This window comes from Typopeltis vanoorti, chromosome 8, assembly GCF_054136105.1.
Source record: "Typopeltis vanoorti isolate ZY-2024b chromosome 8, IOZ_Tvanoo_1.0, whole genome shotgun sequence".
Lineage (NCBI taxonomy): Eukaryota > Metazoa > Arthropoda > Arachnida > Uropygi > Thelyphonidae > Typopeltis > Typopeltis vanoorti.
This window is the reverse complement of record NC_143556.1, coordinates 25800572-25815415: the sequence shown is the minus strand read 5'-3', so window position 1 is coordinate 25815415 and position 14844 is coordinate 25800572. Positions and strand designations below refer to the sequence as shown.

Sequence of the window (14844 nt, the reverse complement as noted above, 5' to 3'; positions counted from 1 at the left end):
TGCCCGAGGGATAATGATAAGTCACAGCGCCAGTTGTGTCAAGAAGAGCCCACAGGTCAGGCTGACGGTGCCCCCTTCTCTAAGTTAGATGACAGACCTGAGTATAGTCCGACCCAGAAACACTGTATTTAAAAATTTTCATCCATATTCATAGTTTAAAAATTTTTCGTGAAGGGGTGGGCCTTTGTAAAAATTTGATATAGCTTCAAAATGACAAAGCATTTTACATCAATTTTTACAGAGGTCAAGTCCTATAAGATTGTTACAAAAATAACCTTGTATGTCTGTATATAGTTAAAGCTAAATGTTAACGTAAATAATCCTACGGGAATTGATTGTGCTTACTGCTCTAAGAAGGAAATTTCTAGATTGTCATGAACAAAGGCAATACCTTGCCACCAGAAACGTTGTATGATAGCTCCTTATAAGGACATATGAAAGTTGTTTGCGAACTCCACTTGTAAACACATTCAAGGTCAGTGGCAAACAGACCGACTACTTCAGATGACCTTCCGCTGCCCAACGAAATAGGATTAAAGGAGTGGAGTAGGGGAACAAAGAAACGGTCAGTGCTATTGAAAGATCAAGAGATCACACTGAAATGTTCTGGGTCCAATATCTTCATGCAGGGATCCGAAAGAGGATGAATAAAAGGCGTTGGCCACAAGAACAGATATCGGTTTTTCATCAGTTGTCTAGTGGAGGTCCATCAGATGTCAGCCATTGAGGACACAACTTTCTGGAGAAGTCTGAAGGGACAATGACAGGAGCCGATCTGCCAGGCAGAGATTAGGACTGATGACAATCTTCATCGGGAGCTATTTTCCAAAGAGAGGAATTTTCGAGCTGGAAGGAACTGCTCCGTTATGTTAACATCCACGCACTCCTCATGCCAAACCTTTTCGCCCGAAGCGCCAGAGAGACAGCTTAAGCGCCCAGAAGCCGGCAGTGTCAATAATCTAATGGTGGTGTACAAAGGGAGTCAAAACCTGACATGGAAGGAAAAGTCAAGACTCCAACTCAAAGCCAAGGAATAAGTATGCACAGTGGGTAGCAGCCCTAAAGTGAGTTTGATCTTTTATTCTGTTTTGTGAATTATAGGAGAACTTTAATAGTGGACTGTTAAGTTTAAGGTGCTGAATTTGGGCAGAGTTAATGAATGGAATTTAATGTTTGTAAGTGATTGAAGATCAGCATGTACTAGTTGAAGGTTAGCAGTTTGATAGCAGTACAATTGCCTAGGATAGTATCAGTTTGTTAATAGTACAATTGCCTAGGATAGTAATTTAATATTGGAAAGGAATGAATATTTATGTGTCATAATAATCTTGAATTGGAAGTGTATTTTAGCATGATAGTTTTTATTAAGAGTTAAACTGAGAATGTGTAAATTGTTTAGTTGTAAGTAAATGTGTTTTTCAATTGTCAATAGAGTGTCGTCTGAATTTTAATTGTATAATGCAGTGTTCCGAAAAAAAAATTAGAGTCTATTTGCAGGAGCCCAGGAGAAAGAGAGAATAATTAGTGGACCACTACTGTAAACTATAATTAATCTGAGGTAATTCATGTTTAAAGGGAAAACTACTGGACGTGCTTACCATTTCTTATTGCTAGGAAACGAACATCGGTGGTGCAGCTTATCAAATAAATTTTCCAGTGTTCGAGGAATAAGAAGGGAAGTGCAGAAGGCAGTTAGTAGAAAGGGAGTTTATGCATTAAGGGAAACCATATATAGGAAGAAACAGAATAATATTACAACGGTAAAGAAAGATAGCGGTATACAGGATAGAATACCGAGATTAAAGGGGATAAATTAATAGATAAAAAAAATACCATGTGAATGTGATGTTTCTTATTTTGGACAAACTGGCCATTCTGTGGAAAAAAGAATTAAAGAACATCATTAGTAAACAATAAATACCCCCACCCCCTTTACAACAGATTCACAAATTTTACATCATTCCTTTTGCACAATCTATGTATGGACTATAGACTTTTTGGCTATCAATGCCTTCCTCCTTAGTTCACCTCTGTTATAGCATGGTAGGAGACTTTCTCGTATATTTTACTTAATCCCGAAACCATGTTTTGGAACTCTTTCAATCACTTGAGTAAGTAGGGCATTGATCTTAGGCTGGGAAATGAAATTGCTTCTCCCACCTAAAGATATCCACAAGCATCTCCACTCAGGTTTAAGATTCAAACTTGCAGCATGTTGGTTGGAGTGTGCTAACAACTCAGTAAACAAGGCCAACAGCTTCATTTCTTATATTTGACTTGCATATGTCCCTGTCACAGATATCCAAATGCATTCAGGAATGTTGTTTTGAAAATAATGTGCACTCTGGTTGGAACTGACAGCTTTTGAATTGGCATTGTATGTTTTTTGGCTAACAGAGAAATTAGAGTTATCCCTAGAAACTGATTAAGGGCTAAGAAGGATGTAGGATTCAGCAGAAAGGAAAAGTTATATACAAACTTTGTTTCCCCCCCCCCCTTATCTGCGGGTTTGTTTTTTTCTGCAGTTTCAGTTACCCCAGTCCAAAAATATTAAATGGAAAATTCCCGAAATAAACAATTCATAAGTTTTAAATTGTGCACTGTCCTGCCCATTATCAGATAATAGCCGTCTCAGTTGTCAGATCGAATATCGCAATGCTTGTGTTCAAGTAACTCTTATTTTACTTAATAATGGCCCCAAATTGCAAGAGTTGTGATGCTGACAATTCAGATATGCCAAAGAGTAGCCGTAAATTGCTTTCTTTAAGTGAAAAAGTGAAAGTTCTCAACTTCATAAGGGAAAAAAAAAATAATCATATGCTTAGGTGGCCAAGATTCCATTCACATAACTTCATTACAGTATATTGTTTTATTTTATTATTAGTTGTTGTTATTAATCTCTTACTGTGCCTAATTTATAAATGAAGCTTTATCACATGTAGGTTATAGGAAAAAACATAGTGTATTATATATATATATATATATATATATATATATATATATATATAGGGTTCGGTACTATCTACAGTTTCGGGTATCTAGTGGGGTTCTTGTAATGCATTCTCCATAGATAAGGAAGGGGGGACTACTGTACTAACTACACAAACTATAGTGGGCATATTTCTGAAAAACAGCAGTTTTGAAATTTACATCTTATTCAGAATAGCATATTTTACTTAGTGTTATAATCAAAAATCTTTTTATTTTAAGAAATAATCATGTTATTAATATTTATAGACTGAAAGTCAAGAAGCACTACAACAGTTTGTCCGTTTATCAGAGTTGTTTCATTTTCTGAGTCATTCTTATCATGCCCTTAGCGATTTGGTTGTAAATTTTGCAGACAGTCCACCGCGTAGTCTGAGAGCTATGGTACTTCCATCTGTACCACCTACAGCAATTTTTCATGCTGGTGTTCCTGTACAGGTAAGGATATTTGTTTTTTACCTTTTTTCAAATCTAGATTCAACTTAAATATGTTTTGTGGGAGACACAAATTAAAAAGAAAATTATGATATTCATATTTTCATAAACCTGCAAAAAGTGGGAACAAAATTTCTTCAGAACAGTAATTATAATTAAAATCATGATTTTTCTGATTTGACTTCTGACCAAAACTAATAATTTTTCTTTAAAGATATTACTGTCACTGAATTTAATTTCCAGACCTAATGGCAAATTTCAGTTTGCAGAGTTGTATATTCTTGACCCTCGAACTATAAACTAAACTGCTTGGTATATATTGCATATAAAATTTTGATTTGTGACTTTTTTCCACGTTTTCTTTAACAAAACTTTAATAGATGATATTGTTACTAATATGAAATAAACATGATAAAATCATCTTATAAACCTAAATGTCAATACAGTAATCCCTTGATTAATGCTCCCCCCGATTAGTGCTTCGTTTTTTTCGATACCCAAATTCGATTAGTGCGCCTATATACGTCTTAAAAATAAATGTTATAGATTTTAAAAATTTTATGGCTAACTATTTTAAAAAAATCACTCACCAGAATGAAATAATTTAGTTACTGATTTAAAACATTTTACAGAGTTATTTTTAATGACATACTACACTACATCCATGTACGCTATGTATACTATGTTCCAAATTTTTACCGCCACAGTTTGTCGTCTGCTATAGTACGTCCACAGATTCGAGACTCTTCGACACTTCTGCGCATGTCACAAAAAGGAGAATCCATTCCGACAATAGGGTAATCAATCCGTCTTCTGAATTGTTTATGAATTGTTTATTATTACACATCGGAAAATTAACTTCTCTTTTATGATCATTGTAGTTTTTAAAATGGTAACTATTTTGCATGTCCAAGAGTTAATTAAATCTCATTCTGAAGAATTGAGTGATTCTGACCTGCTAAATTTAGATGCACAGCGGGAAGATCCTGAAGAATATGAAGAAAATTTAACCACCGATAGTCAGCCAAAAGAGATTTCACAGAAACAATTTGAAAATATTTTTTGTGCGATCGAAGTTTTTAAGCAGCAATGCTTAGAGGCTGACCCTGATGAAGAGAGAAGTAGTAAAATTTGCAGAAGAGTGGAAGAGGCGATAGGGTCATACCGTTGGTTGTATGAAAAAAAGAAACAAAATGCCCACCAAACTATGTTAGCTCAATTCTTTGTTAAGAAGTAGAATAATAAATTTATATTCTGAATATGTTTTATTGTCTTTCAGCTTCATGGTTTTCCCTTTAACTAGACCCTGAGACACCCTAATTCTTTTATAAAAAGAATTAAGGGTCAAAAAAGAAATCTGAGAAACGAATTATACATTTTCCCATAGGGTATTATATTCAATTAGTGCGTGTTTGATTAATGCGCCTGTTTTAAAGACACTAATTGAGGGATTGCTGTATTTAGACAAAGCTCATTACTTACAGAATGCGGTTATATCAATTGGAGGCTTTAGCTTGTATTTTAGAGTTGCATCATATGTGGGTGTAATATTATAATAATAATTCTTCCACATAGGATTTAAAACATGTTAAGCATTTAAGTAGTAATAATAAAAAAAATCAAGAAATAATAAAATCAAGTCCAGCATAAATTCCACATGGGGTCTGTTTGTTGACTCAATTATTCTGTTGAGTGTAGATCATGATGGCTAACTGTGATGAGAAGAGAGTCAGAGATCTCCATACATTGTTAATGTTTTTTCAAATATTCTGCATTACTGTTTTTGTTCATTTACTTATTGTGTAATCGGGTAATTGTCCTTTTTTTTTTATTTTATTTCACTCCTGATGATGTGTACCGTAGTGTTCACAAAGCTAGTAGAGGTTTGAAATCAGTAAAATAATAGGTCAGTAAACCATCAAGGGGGTTTTCTACCAGACTTCAATGTTTGACATCCACAGAAGTTGCAGAATCATTAAAACCATGTTATCTTATTGATTGACGATGATGAGTTCGCTCAGGATTTCAAAAACCTACAGAAAACCAGAATTGCCCTTCTCTCCATGGAGTGCAGTGTCTCAATTGTATGTTTAGAGAGCAAGCATGTTATTTTTATTAGAGCAATTATATGCTGTTTTATACTGACATGTCCTTACTATTTCTTATGGCTGAATTCTAGGAATTTGTCTTTCTGGCCTATATATACTCTTCCACATGTACACCAAATACTGTTATACAAGAATTCTAGTAATTTAAAGGCAAATATTTTTCATATGCATTGAAAATTTAGCTATGAATTTCAGCTTTGATGTTGGTTGAAACTTGTGATGACACTTCAGTGGAATGAAGGCAGTAAGCAGGAATAAATTAAACAATTAATTTGTTGAAACATTGAGTCTTCCACACAAAAAAATTCTTATAATAATAGACATATCAAACATAAGAACCTTTTGTAATTCCCAGTTCACAGATTTAATCTCTTCATGTTATCATCATTATTATTTTATTTTTTCAAAAAGACCTAACAAAGAAGTCATTAACATTGCCCACAACTTCATGATAGCACCTAGATTAGTGCTGACTTAAAACTTCATGTTTCTCATTTCATATAAAACATAAATGATCAGTCATAGACTGGTCTACTTTAAATTAAAATTCTATAACAAAACACAGAACTGGATTTTGACACTTTTTTTGTGGCCTGTAATCTGACAAGATTTGAATAAGGAAGAAGCGGAGAAATTTTTTTGAGTCATTAGAAAATGAAGTTCCAGCATGATGTTGTGCACAAATTCACATGAGGAGATGATGCAGTAAATAGAAAAGTCTTATTGATGGTGTTACTATTTATGACATTATCTTCATGCAGATTTGGGACACAGACCATACACTGGATTAGAAATAGTAAGTGATAAGCATTTATGTTTGAAATAGGATAAAATTGAATTTCATATCAGGAAACAAAAAAGTATATAAGAAGGTTTTAAACAAGAATCAGACTTGCAGAGGTAAACTGTACACTCAATGTACAAATATCCATTCCCATTTTCTCATTGTATGTTAGCCTCAATGCCCTTGACTGCATAACTAAGCTTTCTTTGAAACCTGATTAATGCTCACATTGGGGAGAAGGGGGTAATCTTATCTGGCATGTATAATGGATGTTACTCTCATGTGTTTCGGCCATTTGGCCTGTTTCATGAGATGAAAAAGGCCTAGTTTCCAGGAGAGAAAACCCTTGCCATCTCTGTATCAGGCTAACTCACCTTCAATTGAAATTGAATATGATTATAGCTGTTCATCATATCCTACACAGCAATCAATCTGATGTCTTTTGACAATGCCATCAACCAACAGGCATTGTCAAAAGCACCTGAAAAACTAAGGCTTTATCATCAAATTCCTAATACACCCCTTAAGGACAGTGTATCAAATATAATGAGTAATAAATTACTCATATATTAGCTCATGTCTTGGTTGCAGCCAAAGTATGTGATATTACTCTGTTAGAGTTCAAAGAAACAATTCAAAATTTTCCTTTGAACCCTAACAGAGTAATATTATATTCTTTGGCTGTGTCCAAGACGAGGTAATATATGCATGATTTATGACTCATTATTTTGATTCATCTTTTGAATGTAGTTAACAGTATCTTCCTGGCAATGTTCACATAATGTTGAATGAAATATAATGGAGTTTTTGAATAAATTCTATATAATTCTTATTACATGTGTAAACTGTGAAAGCTATTTTAATATGTCTAGTTGCCAAATTCCCTTAAAGTTATTATGAAAACACTTGTTTTGATCTTTCCTTTCTCATTATGTGCCATAATGGCCATACTGTGTGAAATTAGCTCTGCTTACATGATAACCATATTTTTAATATGATTCTACCATTGGTACCATCTCAGGACTTTCATATTTGCGGATCTTAAACCTCAAGTGTTTTATTTCTAATCCAGCTCTCAGATCTATAAGTTAAAATTGGTTTGAACACTATTTTTTATATGGCTAATTGTGTTTTGACTCATTTCTCTCATATCCCATATAAATATATTAATTTTCCCAGCAATACAGGGCTTTGCTTATTCTTTTGTCTATTTCCATATTTAATTTTCCATCTTCACTAACAATTGTGTCTAAATAACTAACATTTTACTTCTTTTATGTGTTTTTCAAGATGTGGATGTTTCTGCTATTCTTTTCCCCTTCATGTATGTGGCTACTGTGATATCACCACTCCATTCATTTGGAATTCAGCCTTCTGAACATGCATTATGAATTATGTAGTGCTGCCAGTATACAATTTTTATACTTCTATATTTTAGCTTTTCTGGTTGAATTTCATCTGCTTCAGCTGCCTTTCTATATTTCAGACTTTTGATGTCTTTTTGTATCTAAAGTATTGATATGTACTGCTGATTGCATTGCAGTTGAATATTTTGTGCCGCTGTTCAGTCACCACTTGTTTAATTTCATAATCTTTCAAACTATTTTTTTTTTTTTTAATTATTCCCAAACATGAAAGGCAGCAGGGCCTATACAAATAATGTTATTTGTGGGCAGGGTTCATGAGCAGAGTAATCTGTTGACATTCTTCTTAAAAAGTTGTTAGAAGTTGTAGTGTTGAGGCTTTTGGAAGCTGAGGCTATTCGACAGATCTTAGGTAAATGGAATGACTAGTAGGTTTGGCGAGTATGCATTTAGACTATAAAAGAATGCTGAGCAGCTGTTGTTCAAGTTCCTGTAGATCTGACAGAAATCGGAAGCATAATAGATGCTGGTTCTGTTGAAAATCAGCTGTGGAAATAGCTGTAGAAGAGATAATGTGGGAACAGATCTTCAGTAAGAAAGTGGCTGGAGAGAGTCTTTAGGAGATGAGCCATTAATCAACCAAACTGCCCTTTTCTGAAGAGCATTGAAAATTTTTGTGAATGTGCACCATCCCCAAACATGAGCAGTATGCCATGGTTGGCTGAATTTGGGGTTGGTTTATACAGAACAAGTTACTAATCAGAAGAGAAGTACTGTCTTGAGTGCAAAAAGATGCCGAGTTTTTTGGAATCTGTAGAATACTCCAGGAAAGGTTTGGAGTAAGAGTCATTATCTTTTATTTTCATGTGACCTTTGTCATTTCTGATTCCTTTTATATTACTACTCTTTCCTTCATTTCAAAGATATTTCAGTAGCCTTCAAAATATTTTGCCACTTTTTTGATGTTAACCTTTTTATATTTTTGCCAAAGTCATCACATGATTTTTGTCTAGCTACTTTTATGCATCCTTTCCTGTCTTATGTTTTTTTGTGTACTATCTCAGAGTACATTCTGACTTACTTGCTAGATGCTTCCAATATATTTTTGTTTTGTTTTCATTAACTAACCTGTTTTACTTCAAATCTAGCATGGAGTTCTGATTTTTTTCTGCTGTTACAGACAACTTCACCACATGAATGTTTACTCCAGAGTCCATCACAGTCTTCAAAGTTTAGTTCCTGTTTTAAACTAACTTTTTTTTTTCTGGAATAGTATCTCTATATATTCAATTCTCTCTCTCTCTCTCTCTCTCTCTATATATATATATATATATATATATATTGTTGAAATTAGGATTTACTCGGGATGTATACATTTATGAAAATAAATTTAACTGACTAGAACCCGAGAAAGTATAACAAAAACCTTTAATACATCACAACTAGTTTCATCGGTGCTCCGACTTCTTCAGGTGAGAAATAAAAACATAAGATATAAAATAACACAGTAAAAAATGAACTTTACAGCTTAATAAAAAGCAGAATAGTAACAGTCATATTTGAATAGGTGACCGCGTGCTACCGTTGGCATGAGTAGAATGTGTGTGACAGCTAATTTTTGAGCACCAGTACTGGATTACTGCGCTATGGGAATCAGGCAAATTGTAGCTAAGATTATTGTTTAAATGTGAAGGGTCCAGAACTATTTCTTTTGATTCGATAATTCTTCTTTCTAATTCATCCTTGCAAATATATAAATTAGTAGTGCGTTCCCAATCAACTTGATGTGGCTGTTCTTCAAGGTTAGAGTTTGCCGAGAAAAGGACATGATTGGAAAGGGCGCTCGTGCTCTACTGTAGGAGATGTCATGTCTATGTTCCTCAAGACGAAATGAAGCAGATTTGTCTGTCTGTCCAAAATAAGATCGATCACAGTTGCACAAAACTTTATAAACACCAGGAAAATGCAGATGGTTGTGTTTTGGTTGACTCAGAAAAGAACGAAGTTTTGGCAGTGTAGTATAGTTGGTCTTTATGTTGAATTTTTTCAGAATCTTAGCTAGTTTTGGGGTAAGAGTGCTGATAAAAGGTAACTGTATATGAGAGATAGGGTTGGAGTCATCTTCTTGTCGAGGATGTTGGCGTGGTCTCAAACGTTTAGTGATGTTACGAGACGAATATCCATTATTTAAGAATGTGTTTTTCAGGAAGTTAAGCTCTGTTTGAAGGTCTTCTTCTGTGGAAATGAGACATCTTGCTCGATGGGCGAGGGTGGAGATGATGCCCAGTTTCTGAGGTGGGAAGTGATGAGAAGAACCATGTAAATATCTATCAGTGTGGGTGGTTTTTCGAAAAATTGAAAATTTAAGACAGTCAGGAAATCTACTGATCTTTAGATCCAAGAAGGGGAGAACGCCGTTAATCTCTAGTTCAGATGTGAATTTAATGTTTTGATGTTGGTTATTTAAATGGTTTAGGAAGTTTTGCAGTTCCTCTAGACTATGTCCCCAAATAAGGAAGACATCATCAATGTAACGTAACCACAGTTTAGGTTTCAAAGTAGCTGAGGAAATAGCTTTCTCTTCAAAATCTTCTAGAAAAAAGTTAGCTAAGACTGGAGATAGAGGGCTGCCCATAGCTAAACCGCTAGTTTGTTTGTATATTTTCTCTTCGTAGCAGAAATAGCCGGAATTGATGCAGTGAGTTAGAAGAGCGAACACTTTTTTAGAAACCTTGTCCTTAAGAAGACTCAGAACTTCATCTGTAGGAACATTCGTAAACAGAGATACGATGTCAAAACTCACCATTCTGTCCGAGTCTAAAAGATTCAAATTTTTTATTTTTGAGATGAAATCTTCAGAGTTTTTGATGAAGGAAGAAGAATTGCCAACTAAATGTTTTAAAGAAGCTGCAAGATATTTAGACAGATTGTACGTAGGTGAGTCAATCCCTTCCACAATAGGTCTTAAAGATAAAGTCTTTAGTCTTTATAAAGTCTTGAGGAACATAGACGTGACATCTCCTACAGTAGAGCACGAGCGAGCGCCCTTTCCAGTCATGTCCTTTTCTCGGCAAACTCTAACCTTGAAGAACAGCCACATCAAGTTGATTGGGAACGCACTACTAATTTATATATTTGCAAGGATGAATTAGAAAGAAGAATTATCGAATCAAAAGAAATAGTTCTGGACCCTTCACATTTAAACAATAATCTTAGCTACAATTTGCCTGATTCCCATAGCGCAGTAATCCAGTACTGGCGCTCAAAAATTAGCTGTCGCACACATTCTACTCATGCCAACGGTAGCACGCGGTCACCTATTCAAATATGACTGTTACTATTCTGCTTTTTATTAAGCTGTAAAGTTCATTTTTTACCGTGTTATTTTATATCTTATGTTTTTATTTCTCACCTGAAGAAGTCGGAGCACTGATGAAACTAGTTGTGATGTATTAAAGGTTTTTGTTATACTTTCTCGGGTTCTAGTCAGTTAAATTTATTTTCATATATATATATATATATATATATATATATATATATATAGTTCTGTAGTTAAATCATTCTCTAAACTAAATGATGATCACTTTATTTTCAAATCCCCTTTATACTCTTGTATACTGAACCAGCATGAGAATATCATTATTAACAGTCAGTGAGACTATTCTTATTTATTTATCTTATCTTCATTGGAATTTGTGTACATCTTTGTTGGAACATCGAACAGGTATTTACCATTATTATTAGCTTTGCTCTTTTTCTCCAGATTTTCACAAAACATTTTTGCATGTCTGGTATTTATTTCCTGCTCTGCTGTTAGATCAACAACAAGGACTGTCTTTTTTCTTTAACAACTGGCTTCTCTAATGCCTCAAAAAACTTCTCCACTTCTTGCTTAATAGAACCTTCTGTTATGAACCATATGCACAAATAAGTCGCATTGATCAGTTCCTCATTTTGATTTTTGCCCAAATTATTATATTATACTTGATATTTCTTGCCATTCAACATTTTTTTCTTTAGTGTTGAATATTATAGCTACTTCTTTCTTTCCATGATCACTGTTGTCCGAGTATAATATCTTATAATGGTTATTTAGAAAAACATCATGTATTTTTGTCATAATTGTTTCAGTACTGCCAACTATGCCAACATGGTAATTCTCTAATTCCACTTCTTTCTGTTGATACCTTTTATGTTGTGATTGTGCTTATCTAAATGCTATTGATGTTAAGTTGGAGCTTGTTCCAGTAGCAGGCTTTTCACTGTTTGTCCTAGAAAATACTTCATTCAGACTTGGTGTCCAGTCTGTTGTCCACTTTGTCCATCTCTTGTCAGACATTCTCATCACATGTCCTGCCTGGTGTTATTTATTGCTTTTTATTACTGAATGCCCATTACCTTGGTTAGCTTCCTTTTTATTTGTTTTATCTGTGTTATTCCCAAAATGGCTCTTTCCATGTTTCATTACAATAAGTCATTGTTAGGAGTACATTCTGGTTATAGATCTTTCTTTTTAAGCAGTTTCATAAATTGCTTTTAAATCATCATCAATTTCTTAATATGTACCCTCAAATAGTGTTCAGACTACTATGATACCACTTCACAATTAAATTTAAGGTAGTTATTATTAATCTCCTATCAACAATTTTCAACCAAAGTCTATCACTTGACAGCACTCCAATATTGTTGTATCTAGCATTTCATGCTTCTAAGGCACTTGTGACTGAATCAATCTACCTAGACATTGGTCTTCCCCTGGGACTCTTTTATACCATCTTGGCATTAAACGCCTGCTTTGCTAATCTTTCCTCACTCAGTCTATTTAAGTGGCCATATCACTTTAGATTGGCTCTGCTCTAACAATGTCAAGTTCTTTTCTAATTTGTTATATTTAACATGATTCTGAAATTTGTTCCATCTGTTTGTTTGCTTCCCTAATTATTCCAAGAACTCTTATATCTGCAGTCTTTTAGTCTTTGATGAACAAGTGCTTCATTTCTAACTCAACTCTCTGGTCCATAACTTAATAGTTTGAACACTGCCTTTTATATTGCTAGTTTGGTATTAACGCTAATTTCTTTTCTTATTCCATTTAAATTATTCAGCTGGCTCACTACCATACTACCTTTACTTATTCTGTTGTCTATTTCCATATTTAATTTGCAATCTTCATTAAAAACTGTCAATATAGCTGAAATATTTAACTTCTGTAGATGCTGCAATGAATGTAGTTGAAGTTTTCTATGTTTCTGACTGTTTTTATTGCTGATTTTCATGCCAGTTTTACTTTACAGTAAAACTGGCATGAAACTTTACTTAACTCTAACTAAATTGTTATTCAATTTAGTTGGAGAATCCTATAGACTTGTATTGGATGTATTTAGGGATGCATCCATCATCTGCATAAAGAAAAGTGGCACTTCATCATAATGCGATCCGTATAGATGATGAATAAGAGTGAAGATAATGTGCATCCTTTTCTTACTCCTGATTTTACATCAGACCATTTTCCTGTATTTCCTTCAATTCTAACTGCTTCCAACTTAAATAGAGAATATGTATTGCTCTGTATAATGTTCCATTTCCCCAATATAAAGCTCTTATGTTTTGAAAACCTTTTCTCTGGGCACCTTGTCGTATGCCTTTTCTAGATCTACTAAGTTAAGTACAGATCCTTGTCATATTCCCATGATTTCTCAACTATTTCTCATAAAGTGAAAATCTGACCTCGACAACCTCTATTTGGGCTGAAACCAGCTTATGCTCTGAATTTCTCTTCCACAACTTGGAATGCTTAGTAGCGAAATTCCTCTGTATGTTGAAAGTTTTTTCATTTGGTTATGCTATAAATTAAAGATGCCAAGAAATTATATGCTTGGTTTCATCCTTTATTCATGTGTAAGCAAACAAAGTTTTCACGTTAAGTAACTTCACGACTGGGTTACTTGTATATAGTGGCAAATGAGTTCGCATCGGTTGCCTTAGTATCCCATAGTACAATGCATTTATTCTTACACATTTTTGAAAATTATGGAGACAACTACTGTGTTTGAGTAAAACTTTAGTTTAATATAAACTAAAATCCACATTCGACGTTTCGACCTTTATATCAAGGTCATCTTCTGGAGCATATGCACTATATACAGAAAACAAGCTGCACTACAATCTACATGGTTTGTTAAAGTAACTGACCAACCATTACAACAATTATTGGCCTGACCTCTGGTGAAAAAAAAAAAAAATTATATATATACATCAACGCTAGAGTCCTATCATTAATATTATCTATTGGTTGTAAAATTACATTGGGAGCAACAACAAATCTATATATATATTTTAACACCATAATTATACATGTATACATAATTATACATAATTACATTCCAACCCATTGGTATGGAATGGATTCCAATACTGGCTGAAGGTTGCTAGAGTCCTGACGTATGCTGGATACTAAGTATTAGGTAGGCTGAATGTGTGCCATCCAGATGTTCAGTAGGTGGTTTGATGGTGGCATTGAGGTTATAATGGTGTAAGATTCTGTTGATTTTTTTCTGATAACCCTTTAATGTATGGGATGGCTATGATTTTACTATAATCTAGATTCTTTTTTGTTGATGTTTTATTAAGTATTTTATTGATGATATTTTTTTTATAGCCATTATTTATGAATGTGTCACTGATGATTTTTAGTTCCTGTTTCAGAGCTTGCTGGTTAGAGCAAATTGTTATAGCTCTGTTTTTAAGGGTGTTAATGACTCTCTATTTTTATGATGGGTGGTGGTATGAATTAGCATGTATGTATTGGCCAGTGTGTGTCAGTTTGCAGTAGACTGTGAAGGATAGAGTACCTGAAGGAAGACGTGTGACCAGTGTATCTAGGAACGGGAACTAGTTCTGGTTTTCAATTTCTATGGTAAATTGTATATGTTCAGGTGGCAAAGGAATGTGTTTAGCATTTGTCACCCATGCGGCCAGATAACGAACACATCGTCAACATATCTAAGCCACACTGTAGGTTTTAGAATGGGGGAATCAAGAGCACTTTGTTCAAAAGTTTCCATGTAGAAGTTAGCAATTGTGGGGGGGGGGGGATAGTGGTGAGCCCATGGCTGTACCTTTTTTTTTGTAGGCAAAATTTATCTTGCCACACGAAGTAACCAGA

At 34.2% G+C, this 14844-nt stretch overlaps 1 protein-coding gene across 6 annotated transcripts in view; it reads left to right on the top strand.

Moving 5' to 3' along the window:
* LOC150103864 (large proline-rich protein BAG6) overlaps positions 1 to 14844 on the top strand; it is a 401723-nt gene that overhangs the window by 246287 nt on the left and 140592 nt on the right. For all 6 annotated transcript variants that reach the window (XM_090396569.1, XM_090396571.1, XM_090396573.1 and 3 more), the window contains one exon: positions 3238 to 3426. In XM_090396569.1, coding sequence (XP_090252695.1) covers positions 3238 to 3426 — 189 coding nt within the window. The remainder of the gene's footprint in view (positions 1 to 3237; positions 3427 to 14844) is intronic.